This window comes from Peromyscus leucopus, chromosome 3 (genome assembly GCF_004664715.2).
Source record: "Peromyscus leucopus breed LL Stock chromosome 3, UCI_PerLeu_2.1, whole genome shotgun sequence".
Classification (NCBI taxonomy): domain Eukaryota; kingdom Metazoa; phylum Chordata; class Mammalia; order Rodentia; family Cricetidae; genus Peromyscus; species Peromyscus leucopus.
In genome coordinates, this window is record NC_051065.1 from 55243873 (window position 1) to 55267840 (window position 23968).

The 23968-nt window shown below is 40.3% G+C and overlaps 1 protein-coding gene across 2 annotated transcripts in view; it reads left to right on the forward strand.

Moving 5' to 3' along the window:
* Chchd3 (coiled-coil-helix-coiled-coil-helix domain containing 3) overlaps positions 1 to 23968 on the forward strand; it is a 278523-nt gene that overhangs the window by 221051 nt on the left and 33504 nt on the right. For both annotated transcript variants that reach the window (XM_028866156.2, XM_028866157.2), the window contains one exon: positions 2798 to 2868. In XM_028866156.2, coding sequence (XP_028721989.1) covers positions 2798 to 2868 — 71 coding nt within the window. The remainder of the gene's footprint in view (positions 1 to 2797; positions 2869 to 23968) is intronic.

Genomic DNA, 23968 nt, shown 5'->3' on the forward strand with positions numbered 1-23968 from the left:
ACCTTTGTGTTCCCTTTCTTTGTGGCATCCTGCTCCTCTGTCTTTTTCTTGCCACGAGCATGAAACTGCCAGTTGCGGATAATCAGCAGTTTATTTTGCATTTTCCAAACCACGTGAATTACATTCTACCATGTAGCTTCAACTTTTCTCCATATATATGTGTGCATGCTTAGTTCTTCTTCTCTGCTGTACACATTTCTACCTGGATACCTGGTATTCATCCTTTCTCCCCTTGCAAATATACTGAGGATTTGGGGTTTGGGTTTTGAATGAATGGTGTATATTTTTAGCTGTCTTTTCTGAGGCCAGAGTTAGATCTTGTAGACTCTAGTAACAGCATCCACATTGGACTGTTGCGTTCCATTAGAATTGGTTTTCTTTGATGTTAGATTAAAATTTTCTTGAGGGTCTAATTACCTTGAGTGAACATTTACTGGGATAATAAGGATCTAGTGTTAATTGAATAAGTAAGTATTTTTAGTAATTAAATACTGTCTACATATCTCAAGTATACTTAAGTATTTATGTAGTATTGCCTTCTTGGGACTTTTTATTATTAGAAAGATTAATGCAGTATGGGGAACTGGTCACTGTCGTTGGTATATAGAGTCGAACTGAAACCTTCAGCTTCAGAAGGAGAATTCTCCAGTGAGCTTGGAGGCTCCGTCGGCACAGCTGCTCCACATTTATCACTGTAGAACTTGTAACTGGAGTCATGTTCCCTGCCTTGGGCATTGCAGAGGGGAGAGCGGTTTACTGATTTGTACTGGAGCAAAATTCTCACTTTGGTGCATTATTCTTGCTAGAAGATTTTACTGTTTTTGATCATTTAGGGTTTGTCCCCAGAGTGGAATGGCACCTGTTAGCACCCCCCACATACACACACACCATTATTTTAGTCAGATGTTTTTCTTACTCTACAAAAACTCTTTCACAGCTCTCTCGCCTTTCGTATTTGACTGTTTCAACAGCTTGGTTAGATAATTAAGCAGTGCTAATTATTATCCATATTTTACAGAGCTACAAATACTGGAGAGAAAGTTGGGAAAGGTTGGCTGACTTAAGGTCCAAACCAGAACTTTCAGCCCAGTCCTATCCAGTTATTAAAGTTTTAGCTTTTACCATAAAGGAACATATTAACAACATGTGACTGTGTCTCCAGTATCAGTGACATAATGCGTCTTTGACAGTTAGGAACAGTGACCTGGAAGTTTCTGACATTGTTAGTGATAGACTGGTAGCTGCTTTTGGTGCTCCTTCTTTGTTAAAAATCTCCCAGGAAAGCTTAAGCCAAGCAGTATAAAAGAACACAGGGAAGTCTTGTAAGTGAAGCATATGGTGAAGTGTGGGCAACCTGAAGCTGCAGTGTCTGAGAAAACAAATGGCTTTTTGATGGCTTTAGACCTACTGATGAATTAACACCTCTCCACATATAGAGTGGCTGATCACTCAGATTGCACTTTTGAAGCTGCAGAGGCAGTGCACTTAGGATACTGTCTTCATGTCAGAAATGCACTTTTGTGCTTGAAAATGATAAAAAATTACAATCGATCCTTACAACTGTTCTGTTCATCTTTATTGATCAGGTGCAAGAAAGATAAATCGTAGCCCAAATAAGATTATAGTAAATGTTAGCATCATAGGGGACTGGAGGTTGATAGAGAGCCATTCATCATCTCAAATGGTGACCTGTCCATGGCTCCAGCCACCCCAGTCTGTTGTCTAATCACATACCTATTGATTTTATCTGCATCTTAGAAACCAGGATGTGACTGTCATTGGGCAACCCGGATTGTTAAATGCAAAGGGGTCACCGGTGTGAGGAGGCTTTCATTTTCATTTTCTTACCAACCAACAATGATTTATTAAAAAATAAACTACCCCAAGCTGTGGATGTGAAACCTGAGTGATTAGGGAGTGAAGGCGCACAATAGAGCTCTGTATTGTTTTGCATCCTTCTGCTCTGCCCAGTGTTTTTCAGGCAATTTCATTGAGTCTGAGAGCTCATAGTCATTTAGGCTGACCCCTCTAGTGAGACTGCTTTCAGATCAGCTAGAGCAGCTAGTCACAATGGGTAATTTTCAGTCCTACTGTCCTGGGAAAGGCACTGGTTTGCTACTGTAGCTTGGCTTATGTTGTTCATGAGTTCATGTCATAGTGCAGCCTTTTTTATGCACTTTTATACAATTACTAAGTCTGCCTTTTTGTTCATACTCATGGTTACAAATGTTGAGGTTCTGTTAGTCATGTGAAATTCGTTCTATCAAAGATTGTTTTTGTTTTCCCCTCAAACAGGGTCTGGAACTTGCTATGTAGACCAGGCTTACCCAGAACTAAACTGCCTCTTTGCCTCTGCCTCCTGCATGCTGAGATTAAAGATATGTACCACCATTCTTAGCTATGATCCATAGTAAAAAACAAAATATTATGCAAAGTAAATACTGCTTTTGCATCCCTCTGAATGTGCATGGTTTTTGTTCTTTGAGCTTAAGAATCTTTTGATTTTGCAACACTAGATAACCAAGTAAGGTAGAGCTAAGACATCCTTCAAAGATAAGTTAGCAATGTTCTCAGGAGGATCAAATAATGATGAGTTAGTAGTATGAACATCTGTCAAGGAATTATATTTACTGCTATTTAAATTAGTGGCCTTCCAGCTATCTGAGTATTGTGCCATTCCAGCCAGAAATCCCTCTAGTTCTGGAGTGGATGCAGCCAAGTTGCTTCTGTTCTTTTGAAATTGTAAGTTCAGAGCATTTGTCTTGCATAGTGAAAATGTTGTCAACTTTGTTCACAGAGCTCAGAGTTCTACAAAGTCACCACCGAGGAATATCAGAAAGCTGCTGAAGAGGTGGAAGCCAAGTTCAAGTAAGTTCTTCACCCTGTCCTCCAAGGTGAAAGCTCAGTTGTGTGGCTTTCTGTACAGACCACTAATACTTGGGCTGGGGAACACTTGGAAGTGTTTGGGGGTGGTTGAGATTGCAGCCATGTTAACTTCTTTTCTGGAGCATTGGATGAAAGCTTGTAGATGCTCAATACATTTTATGAACTAAGTGGAAAATGAAAGAAATGGTAATTTTCATTTGGAATGATAGATGACATAGAATGCCCTTAATTTGAAGGTTCTAGTAAATTGTTACCTTAATTAATGGAAACATGGAAAACACTGAGTTTTATGTAGTAACATGATGGGCAGGTCCAAATTTGGCTATCCTCCCTTTCTTGCATTTAAACTATTTTTATTTCTTCACAAGCACCGTGAACACATTTAAATCATAGACTTTACCTTGCCCTTGATTATGAAGGTGATGTTAAATTGCTACATCTATTAATCCTTATGATATCTAAATGAATATTCTGTAATTGATGAATCAAAGTGCCCATGACCTGCAGCCTTATCTGTTCTCTTTACTGCCAGTTTTCAGATTAGGTAAGAAGATATTTTACTGAGTATATAAAGGATTCTATTATATAACCCCTGTTTGTAGCACATGTACAAATTAGTGAAGAAAAAAAGGTGTTGTGACAGATTTAGTTATAAGATTGCATTGAGCTCTGACCTCCTTCCTTGTTCGTGTTTATAAGCATTTAATAAAATGATTAAACCTTAAGGTAGAATTATTAGTTTCTGCTTCAGTGCAGTTTGTAGGGTAATGGATATTTGTGTTACTTAAATGTTGATTAAAATAAGTTTTTTAAGGTGGTTTAATATGTATTTAAATAGATGGAAACTTTCTATTAGCAAAAAAGGGGGGACAGAAGAGAACTCCAACAGTGAGTCGCAATTCAACCAATTAGTCAATATCTCATTTATTTTTTTGAAGGTAGAGTTTCGTGTGTCACAGGCTAGTCTCAAACTTGGTATAATAGCAGGTCTTAAATTCCTCATTCTTTTGTCCCCCACCACATAAGTGCTGGCGTAGTAGGTGTACCCCACTGCATCCGACTGCAAATCTCATTCTTTTTTTTTTTTTTTTTTTTTTTTTTTTTTTTTTTTTTTTTTTTTTTTTTTGGGTTTTTCGAGACAGGGTTTCTCTGTGTAGCTTTGCGCCTTTCCTGGGACTCACTTGGTAGTCCAGGCTGGCCTCGAACTCACAGAGATTCACCTGGCTCTGCCTCCCGAGTGCTGGGATTAAAGACGTGCGCCACCACCGCCCGGCGCAAATCTCATTCTTGAAGATCAGAAGGATTTAGATAAAGGGCTAGGGACATACCTTTGGTAGAGCACTTGCCTATTAAGAACAAGGCCCAGGGTTTTATCCCTGGTACCACATTAAACCAGGTCAACCTGGGATATACAAGATGCTGTCTCCAAAATAAAGATTTAGATAAAAAGTTGAGTGTTGAACTAATATTAAAAAGTAGTACTGTGTTGGGCTGAAGAGACGGCTCACCATTTAAGAGCACTAACTGCTCTTCCAGAGGACCCAGATTCAATTCCCAGCACCTACATGACAACCCACAACTGTCTGTGACTATAGTTCCTGGGGACACGACATCCTTACACTGGTATACACACAAGCAAAACACCAATGCACATAAAAATAAATATTTTTTTAAGTAGTACTGGACTTATGTGGTTTGTTTTTTTTTCATTGTAGTTGTTTATCTTTGGTCCTGATAGAGTAGCATATTAAAAACCCTTTGTCTTCATACTTTGAGAACCTTTAACTTGGGTTCCTGAATACATCTTCATTAAAAGATAATCACCATAAAAATAACTAAAATTTAAGTGAGACACTAATACAGACTAGAATGATCTATGGAGTTTTCATAAAGAAGATGGCATTTGTCTGTGACTTTAGAAAGGTAGTAAGTTGGTGGATGAGAAAGATGTCCAGAAAGAAAATGTTCCTATTTTGTTGGTGGGTGACAACTTTAGTGAAGATCAATGGCTTTACTTAAGAGATTAGCACAAGATAGAGCTGCAGAGGTCACAGGTCTCCAGCTGCTACCCTGAAGTTGAGTCTTCATTTAGTAAGAAGTCAATGGGAGGAGCTTGAGCCTAAGAGTGCCCTGACTTCAGTACTTTGTAGTAGACATCTAATGGTGGGTTCTTGAGGCTTGGTTGGACATAGAAGACACCAGAATCAAAAGTACCAGGTGGGTGTTCTCAGCAGGTAAAAGAAGATTGGTGCAAAATTGTTGTTAAGATTGGATGTGAATTAATAATTGGCTAATGGCTTAAGTCCCGGGTCTGCAAAGTACTGGAGGATGAAGTCCCAAACCAGTATTCAGGGTTAGATTCTTCTAAGGCCTCTCTTCATGGTCTGCAGATGGCCACTTTCTCCCTGTGGGTCCTTGCTTTGTGCATATCTTCTAATCTTTTAAAAATATATAAGGACACTAGACTAGAGCCAATCCTTATTTCTGCCTTTGCTTCCCAAATGCATGCTAGGATTAAAGATGTGTCACCATGACCACCCCTGAAGTATCCCTTTAAAGATGTTTTGATATAGTAGGCATTAGGGTTTTAGCATATAAGTTAGAATGTAAGGACAGCACAGTTGAATCCTTTATTCTGTGGATAAGAGAGGGAAAAGAACCAAGATAGTGAGGTTCGTGGCTTAGCAAACTGATATGTTGATTCTTCTTGATGTATGGTAGGAGATTAGAAAAGTCACTCCCGAATTGCCTCACTGGGCCATCCTGCCATGCAGTCTGGGCTTGACTACTGGAAAATGAGAATGAGAGAGCCCATAGAACACATGAATGGTTTGATGATTTCTATAAGAAAATGTGGACCCAGAGGATAGACTCAGTAATGAACAGAACCCAGTAGCATCATTCTTTTACCTTTCTGATGTAGTGTTATTTATAAAATCCATTTGGGATCCGTCTGGCCTAACTGATGAATAAGGCTTTGCCCTTGCCACAGATAGGTCAGGATTCCTGTCAGGCTCCTTGAGAGCAAACTTCTAAACCCTTGGAACCTCTCTCGTTGTAGAAATCGTTATTTATGGCGGACTCCTCAGCTCATTTGATATCAGGGGATAGGACACCAGAACTGGGTCATGAGACCTCAGTAAGCCTGTGCACTAAAGCATGGGTATGCTCCCCTAGTTCGCAGTTTTGTGGGTAGAGGGTTGCTGGTAACTGGCCAGGTAACCGGCCCCTAGGAGCAGTATCAGCTCTGCATTCGGATCTTTCCAGGCTGCCTCTGTATTCCTCCTTTAGCTAATTCTTTGTTACCATTACCCAGCAATGAATTGTAGCTGACCTTGGCTTAAGTCAGTTCTCTGAGACTTTTTTAGTGAATTCTGGATCCTTAGGGCTGTTTGGGAGCCTTCCATACTCTGTGTTCTGTCAGTTAGTGAGAGTAGTCTGTACGGTGCTCCCTCTGACTCTACCATTTTCCCAGCTCTAATGCCCACACATGTGCAGGCTTCATTCACACTTTGTGAGGGAGCTTCAGGAGTAATATTTTAGAGGAAAGCTCTCACTGGACCTGTGTTGTTGTTTTCTGGCTACTGCCTGCTAGACCAAGCATCCCAGAGTGTCCTATTTTGGTTTGCACTGTGACTATAAAGGAGGTTTCCCATCTTCAAAGAATAAAAATTGCTTAGAAGAGTCCCTTGTCTCCTTAGAAGATTGACCATCTTAAAATATCATGACCCTCTATCTGTTCCAAAGCAATGTACTATATTTTATAATATAACAGTTGCCTTGTCTGGCCTAGTTATTCTGGCTGCTGCTTGTCTGTACACCTATATAGCATCTGTGAGGTTCTCTTTGAAGCTGTCCGACTGACCATCTTGAACCTGAACTCACTTAAGCAGCAAACATAGGACCACCTTTGACCCTTTAGTTAATTCTATTGGATGGAAGGAGATTGATTTAGATGCACCTTGGTTGGCTGCAGGAGATGGATACTTTCTAAATTGCCATTTTAAGGGCAATTTTATATGTCTAAAATGGGACTCACATGAAGTCACCGAAACAGGAAAGAAAGTAAAATCATTTCAGGGTAGCACATGACTAATAATCTTGTTGTCAGCACCCCCTGCCAGGACATTCCAGGACTCCTTAAAATACTAACTCAAGCTTCTGTGTGGCAGGCTAGAGTGTGAGCACTCTAGAATCAGTGGGATTTTGTTTTTCTACTTCATCTACATGGCATTCATTCCTAGAAGCTCTAGTGTGACCCTCCCCTGTGGTGGGCTGTATGTGTGTGAGGAGGGCAGGTGGTCTAACTGGGCTATGAAACAAATCAGGGGTCTGCAAGATGGCTCACCAAGTAGAAGCCAGTTTCACAACGTGGGTTCAGTTCCTAGAACTGTCGTGGTGGAAGAAGAGAACATACTCCTGCACGTTTATTGTGTGGGCAGCTGCTACTGCCTGAGCGTAGAGCAACTAAGATGCTGGCTTGGGCCGTGTGCTGTTAGCATCCTGCTACTGAGTAGGACTGAAAGTTATGTTCTGTATTGAGCCTTTTCTACTTTAAAGTCAATTAAAATATTACTTTACCAATGTTACATCAGGTTTAGAGTATAGCTCACGGGATAGGGTACTTGCCTAGTGTGTCAGAAGCCATGGGTTCAATCCTCGGTACTGCAAAGAACAAAAAACTTTGTTATGTGTAGGGCTTAGGGCAAATCTATTACAAAGTGAATGTTTAATAAATGTTAGATTTTATTATATTCAAGTTATAAAACTAGGTGCCAATGGAGTACATAAAATCTAGATGGTATTAGGGCACCCTAACAGAGCAACAGAAGAAATAAGGACCCCAAGGGAGTCCATAGTTTAGACTTTCATGACAGTATAGCTTTCCAAGATGTATCTCAGTGAAGCAATGAGTGCTACAGGGCCCTCCTGGTTCCTGTCAACATCAGAACCACCTCTCCCTGGTAGACTGGCGTTCATGTATCAGCATACAGAAGACAGAATGCCCCCTTGTTTGTGCACACAAACTGTAAAGCAAAGACCAAGCGAGTGTAAAGCTCATACCAAAGAAAACTATTCAGCAGTAAAGACAATGTAAAGCCATGGATAGCACTTTAGAAGTGTCTCTTCCTTCCTTCCTGGGCTGTCCTTTAAATGGGAAAGTGACTGATTTCTACCTTCCATAAAGGAGGGCAGGAGGGTGAAAAGTGACATGGATCTTGGAAAATCGTTTTGGAAGGGCTTCATTGAAGGTTGAGCATCCATTTTCTTTCAGTGTAGAGGAATGCCATTGTATGGGGTCCCACCTGAATACAAGTACTAATAGCCTGTTGTGTGCCAGATTGCAGGAGGAGCTTCACTTTTATACTTGAGTGAAGTCATCTACCCAACTTAGAAATCTAGGCTCCTGGGAAGAAGCTTGGGCTAGCCTCATAAAGGATTAAAGATAGCTAGCCTGGAGAAATAAGCTGAAGTGGTTTTAGTGGATCTGTGGATCTGTGCAAAATGTGTGCCAATAGAATGGGCTTTGTGAGTATCACTGCCTATAGACGGATTTCTAAATGGTCTTATTAAATAAAAAACAGGGAGCCAAATATAGGGGTAAAAGCCTTAGAGAGATCAGGGAAATAGGGAAAGCCACCAGCCAACCTTACCTCACCATCTCTGCAGCTTCCAAATGTGAGCTACTTCCTGTCTTACCCACGCCTATGCCTTGCTGTTCTGCCCTCTCATTGGCTCTTAGCCCAGCTACCTCACTTCCTTGTCACTGTCTGTCTGTACAACCTCTCTATGGTTGGTACTGGGATTAAAGGTGTGTATCACCACGCTTGACTCTGTTCCCTAGTATGGCCTTGAACACACAGAGACCCTGCCTGATAAGTGATCGGATTAAGGCCGTGTGCTGCCTGACTCTTGTTTACTTAAAATGGCTGGCCTTTCCGCCTGATCTCCAGGCAAGCTTTATTAAAGCACAAATAAAATATCACCACAACTGCCTACTGAAAGAGTTTCCTCCGTCTCAAACTCTTGAACTTGAAAGTGCCCCTGGCCTTTGGGGAGCCACTTTGACAGTGCTGTTTAGTTTCTTGGGAGTGTGAGCAAGGTCTGATGGGGCTGCATCATCAGCAAGTGTTTCTCCTGTCTGCTGTCATTTCAGTGGGGATCACTGACAGTTGTAAGCAACAGTGCTTAAAAGATCCTGTTTAATCGGCTGTAAAATAATTAGATAAGGTTTTGACTGGCAAATTTATATTTCTGTTCAGTACCTAAGCCGTGTGCCCAAATGCCAATGTGGCTTCAATTTGGAAATGTTAGATTAATAGGACTAATTAATTGTACTGCAGGTACAGAGTTTGCTGCGATTATTAGTCTTAAATCTTTCTTAGAAGTTTAGTCAGGTAAATTTATGTTACTTACTTTCCACCTAAACTTTTAATTTAAAGTGATTTCAGAACTGGGAACTGTTCACTGGTACCTTGCTGCTTGTCCTAGGTGCTCTGAGATTAAGCTCTGGCATCTTTTCAGGACTTCGGTGCCTTATTGAATCACTCATCTTTTCAAAAGGACTAACATTATATGCCATTGTTGTATATTTGTGTCTGCTGCTGACAGGTTTCCTGCCCACCGTCCTTCATACTTACTGATGTCCACTTAAAACCTACATTAGTGCTGTGTGGCTGCCCTAACCTGCCAATGTACATGAAAAATCTTTTATCTATGATTCTTATTGATCATTTTGAAATGATCAAATGGTTTATCTCAGTCAGACACTAATTCACATTGATCAAATTGGAAATGACCCAGTTGACTTAGTTTCTGCTGAACACAAATTGTATTAAAACAACATTATTTGGGCATACTGCCTGTTCTAATGCAGGAGTGATGTTACAGCAGTTACATCATAGCTAGAGTTATTGTGTTATAAAGATGTCTCCTTTATAATGAAAAGTTTACACAAGAAGAAAGAGTGCATATTCCAGGAAAAATGGAGCTTTGGGCAAGAATTTGGGCTTTTACTCACTAATTAAATTTTGCATTTGTATTGGGCCTTTATTCCTCCCCCTTTTTTAATTTGCAGGGCTGTGAGCAGGAAATAGAGCAGCTGCAATGGTGACATTTAATTCCCTATGGCCCTTAGAGCCAAGTGACATCTTGATTATTCAGTAAGAGAGAAATTGAAGAGGCAAAATTCTAGATAAAGTAAATATACCTGTGCCCTCTGCACATACCCTTCTTGGTTACAATTGCCGGTTTGAAAGTTCAGGGTTATCTGTTGGTTTTTGTTTTTTAAACATCAGCTCACCTGTGTTGACCTCTGTAGTGTTTCTTGTGCCCTGTGGAATGTGAGGAGAATTTGAATTCTGTTAAAGGAAAATGTTTGTGCTTAAGAATATACTTTGGAGATGGAGAGATAGCTCAGCCATTAAGTGTGTAATGCTCTTGCAGAGTGCCTAAGTTTAACTCCCAGCACACATATCAGGTGGCTCAAAAGTCTCTGTAACTCCAGTTCCAAGAAATCCCATGCCTTCTTATGGTCTCCAGGAGCTCCTGAACCTGAACGCATGTAGTACATATAAACTCCTGTGAGCAGACACATGCATGCACATAAAAAAGAATAATCTTTTCTAAAAAGAATATACTTTTATGTACTGCTCAGACCAAAGGCAAATTTGGCTGAAGGTCGACTTGGCTATTTAACTCACTCAGTCCCAGATGTTTTTTACATCTTTTAGTTCCTATCAATGAAATGTAAACTGTCATTGTCGCCCTTTTAGGGGCTTAAGCTGAGAGGCTTAAAATGAAGAAAAGGAAGTTGTTCTCTGAGGGGAAAGATGATTTTAATTGGTTTCTTTAACTCTAATATGGCATTGGCTATTTTGAAGTGTGTTATTGATGATGTCATCAGGAATCTGAAGTGCAGGTCCTGCTCTCGAGCTTGCTCATTTCCCTCTGAGTATCAAATTAGTTTAAAGGAAAGAGAGACAGCTTGACACAGACCAATGTTTGACACTATTTTGTATGATAAGCATTTGGAATTGATTGTGTTGAGATATTTGGGAGAAGAGGGGACCTTAGGTATTTCATACTCCCTGGCCCCAAAATTGGAGCCCTGCTAGTCAGGTCTGTAGTTAGAAGTTTAAAGTTTATTGTTTGTTCTCAGTTTCTTGAATTGAATCTCCATTGCTTAATCTATACATTATTTTTAAGATAATAGAAGCAAATGCTAAGGTTGTCTCACCTCTTGGGACTTAAATTTCCTCCCTTGCCATTCCCCCCCCCCCCCAGCTTTCCACTTAGCTCATGGTGTCTTATAGAACGAGGCAGGGGTGGGCCTGTAAACTGGGGGAGTGGTGTGACTCCTTCCCATAAAAGACAGTACAAACTCCAGCCATCTTCTGACACCTGCATCTGTCAAGGCCACTGGGGAAATGCTCCTGTCCCTTGGGCATAGGCAGGAAGAAGTCACAAGTGGTGACAAAAATCACCGACAGTGCAGCCAAGTTAGCTCCTGTCCCTGGCAGTTGGGTTTGCTGGGGCTCCTGGGGTTTTCTCTCCTCTCTTGTCACGTGCTGCGTGGAATGAGCAAAGCAGTCAAGCCGCTGTCCTTAGGTCTGTGGCCCTAAGTTGGTGAACTCATGATAATTTCCCTTGTAAAAGTAACAGATTGTTCTGTTTTCCCTACAGGAACATTAGCATTGAACTTTCTTCCTTAATCAATACAATCCATTAAGAATCTAGTGCTCCTTACATGTTATATGAAACATTAATTGTACCCTGTTAGATAAATGAAGATTCTGCCAAAGTGATAGCTTGTTTCTTCCCAGGTATCATAATATGTTAAGGGAGAACTTGGTGAATTTGAGGGACTTTGTTTATTGATTCTTGCTTATTTGGGTAATTAACTGCATAACTCATAGTTTTCAAAAGTAAGTTTTTGACACTGGCTAGAGTACATTTACTTTGTAAAGGCACCAGGTAAAAATAATTTTCTTTAATTTTTCTTTTGATGCTTTCAAAGATAAGGAAACATAATTTTGCCCTCTGAGTGCCATTCAGAGAGCACTGAAGCTTACAGGAGGGCCAATTATGGTTAATTACCGTCTGACTGACCTGCCACATTAGAAAATGGCCAGGAACACTTCTGGAAAGCAGATTTTAAATTCTGCCACCATGTCAAATTTGCAGAGTTAACTATCTTAAAAAGTTTTTGTGATTAAAAAATGTATCAAAAAAGTTGTCTGCCCATAAAATTGGGATGTCTTGAGATGTCTAGGATGCTGTGCAGGTAGCTTTATGATGAGGTTTGTCTGTGCCTTATCACTACAGTTTGATAAATACTTACCATTTCTTCCCTGCTCTTAAGCAAGTCAGTGGTAAGTGTAACAGCTGCCCCCTTGCTATGCATGAGTAAAAACCATGTACAAAAATTGAAACCCAAACTTTCTGGATGATTGCACCCAAGCAGCTATTCTTCCCATTTGAATTTGTAAAAACCAAACCTGCCCACCTGGATTCCATCTATCAAAGACTTTTGGCTCTTTTGATTTTTCATAGCAAGTAAGCAAAATATAAAAATTGATAAGCTAGATCCAAATTTAAGAGTTCTGCTTGTTTTAGGAGAATTTCTTTAAATGAGCAAAAGATTTGATCAGACACTGCAAAGAAAAATGTAAGAAAGGACACTTAGCACATGAAAAGGTCTTGGCCATCATTAGTTGCCAGGGAATTGCAACTGCCTGAATGGTGGAAATCAAGGGCTGACAGTACTGCATTGTCCACTCGTGTTAGCGAAACTAGAGGTTTTAGCGCTTTGCTGGTGGGAGTATGAAATGGCACAACCACTTGAAAAAACTTTGAAGGTTTCTTATCAGTTCAAACTTTGACTTAATCTGTAATCCAGTTCCTGGAGAAATAAAAGTCCTTCAAGGTCTTTTTGTAGCAGGGTTGTTCTTAGTAATCAAAAGCTGGACATCATTGTCACCAGAGGAAGAATGGGTAAATAAAGTAGTATACTAGAACCCTGTTGAAGGTCAGGGGAACAGGGCTGTTGATTCCTGTGATGACTGGGAGAATCTCCAAAACAATTGTTTACTGCTGCCTATGATTCCATTTATACTGAGTTCAAAAATAGAATTAGACTAGTAGAAATCTGAAAATGGTTATTGAGACTAGAAAGAGACTTTATTGGAAAGGAACCCACACAGATAGACCTTCTAAGGGGTCCTAAATTGTCTCACTTAATTCCAGGGTGGTGGTATGTAGTAGTTATACATTGGCTTTTCTACCAGTATTCATTTTTGTTTAAGGATTCACTTGTCTTAGCTCAGATCATGGCTGGGTTTTTTTTTTTTTTTCCCCCTTATTTCTTTATAGTAGAAGCAGAAACACAGCTTATCTTTATCTTTATTTCTTTTATTCTTTCCTCCTTATAAATAACATTTGTCCATTATACTCTGGATCTTTCAAGCACAGTGAAGTTAGATATTTACTAATAATACTATTTATACAAGCAAGACCAAGGGCTGCTATAGTTTGGGGGTGGGGGTGTTTACTGCCATTTAGCAGAGAGCTTTCTGTAGGCCTGGTTATTTTGATGAAGAGATTTTCATAATATATTTGTTCTTTGAGAATTCCACGTATTTTGATCATTTCAAATTCACAACTTATTCTGGACCCACTCTTTTCCAACTTCATGCCCTCTATAAATAGATGGAAGGCTGGATTGATGGACATAGATAGATGGATGGATGGATGGATGGATGGAAGGATGGATGGATGGATGGATGGATGGATGGATGGATAGATAGATAGATAGATAGATAGATAGATAGATAGATAGATAGATAGATAGATAGCCTTCCAAGTCCAATTTGTTCTGCCCCTGTACTCATGGATGTGGAGACATGCACTAGAGTATGGTCATCTTCTAGGGGCTACACCCTTAAAGAAGCTATCTCAATTGAGGCAGTGGTGATGGCGTACACCTTTAATCCCAGCACCCAGGAGGCAGAGGCAGGCAGACCTCTATGAATTCAAGGCCAGCCTGGTCTACAGTGTGAGTTCCAGGATAGCCAGAACTACATAGAAAAACCCTGTCGAAAAAAGAAAAAAGAAAAGAAAAAGAAAGAAAGGAAAAGGAACTGTCCCTTTCCCAGAAGCCATCAACTAACTATCATTAGCTGCTCAGTTGGGGTAGGGGTTTCTGAGCTCTGCCATGCTGAAACAGTGACTGTACAGCAGCCACAGCTGCTGTGGGTTCATGAGTGCAGTGTCCTGTCAAAGCCAGAAGACATTCTTTGCTTTGGTCCTCCTGGACCCTGGCTCTACAGTCTTCCAATCCCTCTTCTGCAATGGTCTCAGAGCCTTGAAGCAGGGTGTTGGAGGGGTGTAGATAGCCCCTGTTTTTGCACTTTTAAGCACTTGGGAGTTTTGGTGTTGCCTGCCATCTATTGCATGCAAAAAAAAAAAGAAAACGTCTCTAATATGCTCTTAGAGCAGCATTTTATGGTCATAGAAATAAGCGCAGAAGCTTTATGATTCATGAATTGCTGATTGTTGCTTTATTTTCTGGGAAAAACAGAGTTCTGTTCAGAAAGTCCTTACCAGAACCTATTTCCTGACTCATACATCCTACCTTTTCTTTTAGAAGTTTCAGAGTTTCAGGTCTGACATTAGATGTTTGATCTTTTGGAATTCATTACCGGGGGGAGAGGGGGTAGAGATCTTTCGTTCTTCTACATGCAAATACCCAATTTTCCCTTTGTTAAAGATTCAGTCTTTTCTTTGATAAGTATTTTTGGCTTCTGTCAAAAACCATGTAGTTGTTGTGTGTACAGATATCTGGGTCCTCAGTTCTACCTGATGTGTGTGGTTTTGTACCAGTACAACGACGATCCTGTAGTAGAGCCTGTTGTCAGGTGTGGTGATACTTCCAGCAGTTTTTTGTTATTGTTCAGAATTGTTTGAACTATCTAGGATCTTTTGTATTTGCGTATGGATTTTAAGCTTTTGTTTTCAATTTCTGTGAAGAATTACATTGTAATTTTTATGAGGATCCTTGAATCTTTAGATTACTACTGAAAGTAAGAGAGCCATTTCTGTGATATTAATTCTGCCAATGCTTATACATGGGAGGTCATTCTGTTTTCGGATGCCTTTTTTCTTTTCTTCATTGTTTTAGTCTTTGTGTCTAGGTCTTTCACTTCCTTGTTTAGGTGTGTTCAAGGACATGCTTTTCTTGCTTTATTGTGTTTTGTTTAGGCCACTCTGAACAGGACTGTTTCTCCCCTTTCTGTCCCTGTCTTTGGTCTCCAGGAAGGCTGCTGATTTATGTATGTTGATTGTCATCTGCCACTTTGCTTGAAGTCTATCAGCTCTAGGAGTTTCCTGTAGGAGTCTTTGGGTACGTCCTGTTCGGAACCATGTCACCTGCAAACGGGACACTGACTTCTTTCTCTTAATAAGGGGTTTTGAAGGTAATATTTGTAAATAAAACATTCATATTGTGAGTAGCACTGGTACATTTTAATATAATAATTTCAGGCAGCAGTTTGTTCATTTTCCTTATTGAGTCCTGGCAGAATGCTTGAAAACTTGTAAAATCTTGCATCTTGGCCCTTGCCTACATGTTGACAGAAAAGCACACATGCTCCCATGTTAAAGTGCCGCCAAGCATCCCCAGCCATCCCCAACTTGCTCACATGGCTGCCTTAAGTTACTTTATGTGCATTTCTTTTCATTGGCCTGTAGTTAGACTCCCTCATTCTGTGTGAGAATGTCCCAGTGCTGGTAATCAGCTGCATCCCCTGGAACTGATAGATGTGCTCATTAAGGCGAGTTCTTGCTCTTGGCTCTGATTCACAAGTCACCTCAGCTAGTGTTTCTGGATGAAGCTGGCAAAGAATTCCGTGTGGGGATACATCTGTCTTTATTCTCTTTTTCAAGCACTGAAACTCCCCCCCCCTTTTTTTTACCATGTTCAACATGCTTTGTAGGGACCTTACAAGCACAAAGAAGTCAGCTATTTGCTAATTATTGTATTTACACAAGAAAGACTGGGGGCTGCTGTTGTGTGTTGGGAATTTTTTGCTCATTTTGTTCTCTTGTGCTTCTGTAACGCCACAAATACTTATTTGTGAGGCAGATCTTTGCATGGAGACTCAAAAACCACCAGCCTGCCACTAGCATGGATCTCAGCAAAGCTGCTGCATGAGAGATGCATGCAGCAAGGTTTATGACTGGGTTTTTGAAGTTAGCCTACACCTGTTCTCTGCTTTCAGGATGACAAATGAATTGCCAATTACTGTCGACATGTTCAGACACAACACTTCATATGGTAGAAGCCTGCTCAGCCTGCTTTCTGCTGGGCCCCCAACTAGGAACCCATCAGGTCTGGAAAAGGGGTGTGTTGGCGAGGAGGGGAAGGGAAAAGGGATCGCTCTCTGATCTCATCCCATTTTCCTTGCATGTGCAAGCTGTGGGCAGGAGGTCAGTGCCTCTCACCTTTGTTTCCCCAGCAGAGCTCTTGAGCAAGATGAAAAGCCGGGTGCCAGCGCATAGTCACAGTCTCATTACTCTGCAAGCTGCACGCCCAGATGCTGCTGTTTTCTGCATTAGGCCTTGCTGATTCACATTCATAACACCTCCATTACAGCTCATTTGGTGCTGCTCATCATTCACAGTTCTTCTCTTTGTAGGGAGGGTGTTTCTCCAATACAAAAGATGCTAAAGGCAAGGAGAATTGGACATAGTGGGTGTGCAGTGTGTCCTTCAAGCCTCCTGGTCAGTTGAACCAAATGTTCTGGTGCTACTTAGATAGTTGGAGGCTTGGATTTGATAGTGGGGCTTGCTGGTTTGTTTGGGATAATTTTGAAGCCATAAATTTGAGATCCTGGATTTTTGCCAGAAAACCAATTTCATCTGTGCTGTGTCTTGAGGGTTCTTTTCTATTAGTGAATTCTGACACCTGTCCCCATTTGTTCATTTTCTTCCCCCAGTGAAGAGCTCTGTAACAAACATCTCTTGTAAAGGTATTCATATGACAACCTTGTTTGGAGGAGAGAATCCTCACCAAGAATCTCTTTGAGGTGCTAATTCTGTTTGCACTGAAAGTCCATAAGTTAAATTGGAGTCTCCAACCCCCAGGGGTCTTATATATTTGCTCAAGAACAGTTTTGATCACTGTACCTTATACATGCCAGATGGTTTTATATATTGGGAATATAAAAAGTGACCAAAAGTGACCCAAAATGTTTTAATACTAGCATGAAGGTGCATGCAAAATGCTACATGAGAAGGGTTGTCTGTGGAAGTGACTGGCATAGACTGTTTCTTCTCACCATGAGATGTTCTGAAGCAAAGGAGGAGGAGAATGCCTTTCTTCTGTTCTCACGAGGAAGTCAGATGCTAGAAACACTGGAGATCAGGTGGCTCAGAGGGCTTTAAAGGAACACTGGATTTAGACTTTCAGGGAGCTGAAATTTGTGTTTTGAAAGGAAGAGTTGATAAAATCTGCAAATATAACCAAAATTTCTACATACTGGGTGATATTTTTTTTCTGTCACTTATTCCTGGTGCCCCATAATTCATTGCATAAGAATTATGTGTTTTAGATTGCTCATTGTTGCTTGAGTCTTCTGTCTTATATATTGGGCATGTATGTGTTATATGTATTTGTTGTAATAAATCCAATCACCATCCCCCTTAAGCCAAACCTTCTCCCCTCCAATGCCATCTGCTGCCAATACATCCACTGCTACCGCCACAACCACAAAAATTCAAAGAATTGACATTTCTCTATTTGTATTTGGGACCATAAGAATAGATGCCCCTCTAGATGCTGGAGCTTTGATCCAATTAGTGTGTTTAAAGGGAATCTTTCCTCAACTGAAGATAAGATACAATTATGTTAATATAGTCATTGTAATTTATTATATCATTAATAACTATTATATTCCTATATTAATATCCAATCAAAAATAAGCACATGTTCTGTCATATTGGCTAAGTTCAAGGCCTTGAGTGAGTGAGATATGATACAGTTTTGATCGAAAGTCTAGGGAAAGAGTTCAAGAAAGATTTGGTTCATGGGATGCTGTCTTCAGAAATTGGGCCTTTGGATAAGAAGGGACCTGGCTTCTTACCTGTTGAAATGGCATATGTTAACCTGTTTATGTGCCCAGCTACCATCTCTCTGAATGGTACTCTGAGAATTCATAAACCAAATTCTGCATCCATAAGGAAAATATGTTCGGGGTAAATTCATAGTACATATTCAGATCTGACTTATCTGGATACCACTTTGACTTATTTATGGATACAACTTTGAACACAACCAGATGTATTAAATGGACTGACATTATTAATAATTTTCTGTTGCTAGTCTACCTGAAAATACTAGATTTTTTTTTAATGCAAACTTTTGAAGTTGAGTGCAATGGAATTGGGCAACTAGGTAAGGTAGGTAGAATATCACCTGTAGGTTAAGTCAGTTGGTCAGCAAGGGGATGGGATGTTTTCCTGTGTTCAGATGATGGAGTGTCTTTTTGTGTAGCTCTCTTATGTAGTTTGTGCCAGCGGAAGGAGGACAGTCCAGATCAGCTGGTATACAATCCTAGGACGTTAGCGTGAGCCAGTCTTGGTCTGATGCTAGCATGAGCCAGGCCTGGTCTGAGGCTAGGGTCATAGGTGTTGGGCTGCAGCTCTGGTACTGTTTCAGCCTATTACTGCTTCCATCATGATATCCAGGACATTCTAGGGATCTGTAGGGAGGCAGAACAATATGTGTCAGTAGCCCTTAAGATGGTGGGTAAATGCAGTTGCCACAAAAGTCCCAGAACCTGAGTTTGATCCCCATGTTGTACACCCAGTGGATGATGGACAAAGATTCATTACATGCAAGTTGTCTCTGACCACCACGCTAGCACCATGGCACTGTGGGTGAATACTCACAAGCCATGAGTTCAAAGCAATAGACAATTGGGGCTGGAGAGATGACTTAGATGTTAATAGCATTTGTTGCTTTTGCGGAAGACTCATGCTCAGTTCCCAGTACCCACAGTGGCTTATACTCATCCATAAAGGTCCCTTTAGTACCAAGGGATCTGACACCCTCTCTGACCTCTCTAGGCACCAGGCACATGCTTGGTATGCATACATGCAGGCAAGTAAAACACACATTCTGGAAAGATAGACAATTCAACCTCACTACTTGCATAGAGAGTGCAGAGACTAGGTCCAGAAAACTAGTTGACCTTATTGGAGAAGGGAGGCAAGGGAGAGGAAAGTAGAGGAAGGAAGTTAGGGGTGATGCTAGTGTTTATAAAGTGTTTTGTCTCCTCATTACATTTATGATTAGCTCTTGCCTTTTGGTTTTCTTCCTGGAGACTTAGTCCAGGAAGTGAAAGGGTTAAATTAGTCATTACTCTCTTTGGTTACTCTCTTTTGGTTTGTTTAAGCTAGTGGGGATTTTTGTTTTTGTTTTGTTCTCAACAAGGAAAATATAACTTTTCTCCTCTTTCTAAGTCACCCCTTAAAATATGTAAAGTTGTATTTTGATATTAATGGCATAGGTACTATTTCAGTTTTATTTAAAAATATGAGATTGTTTCAACTTATATTTATTATAGATTAAAAACCCCACAAGTGAATATATAAATCCAGTTAGTCCTTTTAAATTTAGCCATATTGTATTCCATGGCATTAGTCTGCTATCATTATGAAGCCCTTTTCCTACTAACAGGTACTCAGGTTGTTTGATTATCCCACCCTACCTCACCCCTACTTTGTAGTAAACTTCTACACAAACTGCAAAAACTAGTATATACTTCTATTTCTGGTACGTGAGTGGGTACTTTAAACTTTGTAGCTTTGGGCTATTTTACCTCTTTTCTTTTTTTTTTTTTTTTTTTTTTTTATGTCAAAGTGTCTGCAGTACCTCATGGTAATGTTATCAAGTTTAATGGGATGATGTAGTAAAATACCAGGCCCTGTACCAAGGCACTCTCTTTGAGGATCTAGTAGAGTGGAGTTGTTGGGGCCAGTTATCTAACCTTCAGATTTGATCAGAGCATCACTACATCTGACCTTTCAAGACAACAAAAATTTGTTTTTTAGGGGAAAATCCCTGGTTTGTGAAACTTTGAGGCCTTTTGACTTGTGTGTGGTGAAGCACTATATGTTGGCACATCCTATGGAGTTGTGCTTTGGGTTTGTAATTCAGCAGAGGTGAATTGAAAAGATTAGTTGTAGAACTTTTTCTATTAACTCTGGCGGAAAACTACAGAGCAAAAAATTGTCCTTTGGGCAGAAATGTCAATCCATGCCTCTTTTAGAGCATTTGGAAACTGAAGCACCCAGAAGCCGATTTCATAGGAGAATTGAAAAGCAAAATGTATACACATCCTCAGCTTTTCTAACTGACGAGAAGCAAATGAAAACTTCATTCTCAGAACTTGATGGTGCAGAGAAACTAAGATTGTTGCTCCAGAGAGTATATTAGGCTGGGGTCTTTAAAAGATTTGAGTGCTGAGCTCTTGAGACAGCCTGATCCATTTGTGTTAATGATACATCTTTTTGTACTTTGAGCCATGAAATTCCTCTTTTATATTACAAATTTTTTTTGGGGGGGGGGGAAGACTTAAGAATGGAGAATAGTTAAGTCTACAGGCTTTACCATACCAGCTTCATAAAAAGGAAACTTGTTTGCTCTAACTCATAGTTCTTGGTCTTCTTGATTTTTTTTTTTTCTTATATTGTCTTAGTTAGGGTTTCTATTGCTGTGAAGAGACACCATGACCATGGCAATTCTTATAAAGGAAAACATTTAATTGTACTGGCTTACAGCTCAGAGGTTTAGTCCATTATCATCATGGCAGAACATGGTGGCATACAGGCAGACATGGTACTGGAGAAGTAGCTAAGAATTCTATATTTTGATACACAGGCAACAGGAAGTGAACTATGTTTACACTGATCATAATTTGAGCATATAAGACTTCCTCCAACAAGACCAACCTCCTAATAGTGCCCCTGTGAGCTTATGGGGGCCAATTATATTCAAAATACCACATTCCGTTCTCTGGCCCCCATAAATTGTAACGGTAATGCAAAATGCATTTACTCCAACTTCAAAACTCCCCACAGTCTATCACAGTCTCAATAATGTTTTAAAGTCTGAAGTTCAAAGTCTCTTCTGAGGTTCATGCAGTCTCTTAACTGTAATCCCCTATAAAATGAAAATCAAAAACATCACATAAATCCAACATATAATGGCACAGAATGTACATTACCATTCCAAACTATAGGGAAGACAGCATACACTGGACCAAAAGCAAGACTGAAACCAGCTGGGCAAACTCCATACTCTGCAGCTCTGTGGCTGAGGTCAAAAAAGCTCTTCAGATCTCTAATTATGTTCAGCTTTGTTGCCTGCAACATACTTTGTAGATGGAAGTTTCTGTCCCACCCAGTCCCACAGCTGGTTAGTCCCAAATAAACACACAGAGGCCTATATTAATTATAAACTGTTTGGCCTATTGCTTGGGCTTATAACTAACTAGCTCTTACGCTTAAATTAACCCATTATTCTTGTATATGTTTAGACACGTGGCTTGGTACCTTTTCTCAGTCCAATGTTCTCATCTTACTTGCTCTGTGTCTGTATGGCAACTCCATCTCTGCCTTTCCTCTTCCCAGCCTTCTCCTAGTCTGGTCACCCTGCCTACACTTCCTGCCTGGCTACGAGCCAGTCAGCATTTTATTAAAACAGTAGGAGTGACAAATCTTTACAATGTACAAGAGCATTAGTCCACAGCAATACTTGTCTCTTGGGCTGTTTCCATTCCTAGTTAGCAGCTTTTCTTGGCAGGTATCCAATGGACCTAGCATTTACAACATTCTGGGGTCTCCAAGGCAGTCCAGACTTCACTTTCACAGCTTCACGCAGCTTTCTAGGCCCCCATTCAGAGACACCCCTGACAGGTACTTGTCCTCAACAGCTTTTCTTGGTCATGGAGGAAGGCTCTGTAACCCTTTTCTTCTGTCCTTGACTCTAAAGCCAGAACCATGTGGCCAAAGCTGCCAAGTTCTTACTGAGGCTGGAACATGGCCCCTTTGTTCAATTACACCTTCACCAGCTTTCTGATTTTCATGATTCCCTTTGTTGCTTAAGCTTGGCTGTCCTGGAACTTGCTTTGTAGACCAGGCTGGCCTCAAACTCAGAGATCTGCCAGCCTCTGCCTCCTCAGTGCTGGAATTAAAGGCGTGCACCATCACACCTGGCTCTAAGCTTTTCTTTAATTTCTTTTCATGAATTGGAAACTTAGCTGGGTGGGATCTTGTCCTGAGGTCACCTCTCTGTTTAGTCCATTTCTTAATCTGTTTATCTTCTTGAATTAGATTCATTCCACTTCCTGGTGCTGTTTTTCTCCTCAAATTGTTCTGCATCTTGTATTTTTTTCCATGCTCAGCATTTTCCGTGTTCCTTTTCATTATAAATCGTATTAGAGTTAACACTAATAACCACATAACAGAGTCTATACTAGGCTGTTTTGAGATTTCCTCTGCCAACAGAATTAATCCAAAACTCTTCACATAAGCTTCAAACAGACTCTTCGGACAAGAACAAAAGCAGCTACATTCTTTACCAAAATACCACAAGACTCAGTCTCTAGACTACATACTAACATTCTTCTCTGAAACCTCTTGAGCCAGCCCCCCCACACACACACACAGTTTATCAAACCACACTCAGTACCACTTTCTTCCATGCTCCAACCAGTAAGACCCATTAAACAGCACTTAAAGCATTCATCTGCTTTTCTAATCCACAATTCAACATCCTAATTCCTTCAAACAAAAGCATGATCACAACATGGTATCACAACAATACCCCAGTCCCTGGTACCAGCTTCTATCTTAGTAAGGTTTTCTATTGCTGTGAAGAGACGCCATGACAACAGCAACTCATATAAGGGCAAACATTTAATTGGGACTGGCTTACAGTTTCAGAGGTTCAATCTATTATTGTCATGGCGGGAAGCATGGCAGGGTGCAGGCAAACATGATAGCTGAGAGTTCTGCATCTGGATCCTAGGCAGCAGGAAGTGAATGTCACACTTGGCCTGGCTTGGACATCCTGAGACCTCAAAGCCCCCCAGTAGCACACCTTCTCTAACAATGCCACACCTATTCCAACAACACCACACCTCCCATTAGTGCCTTTTCCTATGAGCCTATGGGGCCATTTTCATTTCAAAGTACCAAAGTGGTCTTTGAAATTTATTCCAGAATCATTTGCTTGGTACTTAGTAAGTTTTCCCAGAAGGGAAAATGACCCTTGTGGTTAAGCACCTGGTTTAGCCCTTAAAAATTCTGCTTGACCCTTGTTTGTTCATAGTAAGAATGCAAGATTGGAGGTTCAAAAGAATCTCTGTGTACATGTGAATGTGTGTGCCTATGTACTTAAAGCACAGTCTAGATTTTCATGGCTTTGCTAGTCTAATCACAGGTAGAGCCCTGTTTCTATGTAAGAAGCCTTGGGGAAAAAACAGCCTTTCTTCCAGGTCTTCTAGCAGCTTTTAATCATTTTTTTTTTAATCAGTTTGAGGAATCCTATTTTCAAATGAAATCTTTATAGACACTTCTAATACCTACAGCTAATAATGGGATATTTTATTACTATAACTATAGCTTATAAGCTTATGTACAACCTCTGTTTATTATAAAATAACAATGAAGCTTCCTTTCATGAATATGGCATTTAATAAGTGGGGCTAAGGATGGTGGCTATGATCTCATTTCAGCTTCAGTCCCCATATTTATGCATTTGGCGGTAGTGTTGTGATAATCCTGATTTCGCTGGTAAGTAATGGCAAATGATCCCAGGTTGTTTTTAACAGCTTGTCTCAGAGTCATAAGATACTCATCCATCAGTCTGATCTCTATGATTAAGAGCAAAATACGTTTCTGCTTCAAAGCTGAATAATTGACAGTATCTAATAAATCATAATATAGAAGTTGAGACAAACATCCAAAACTTGTCATATTAAGGCACAATATACAATAACCTTTGATACCCCTC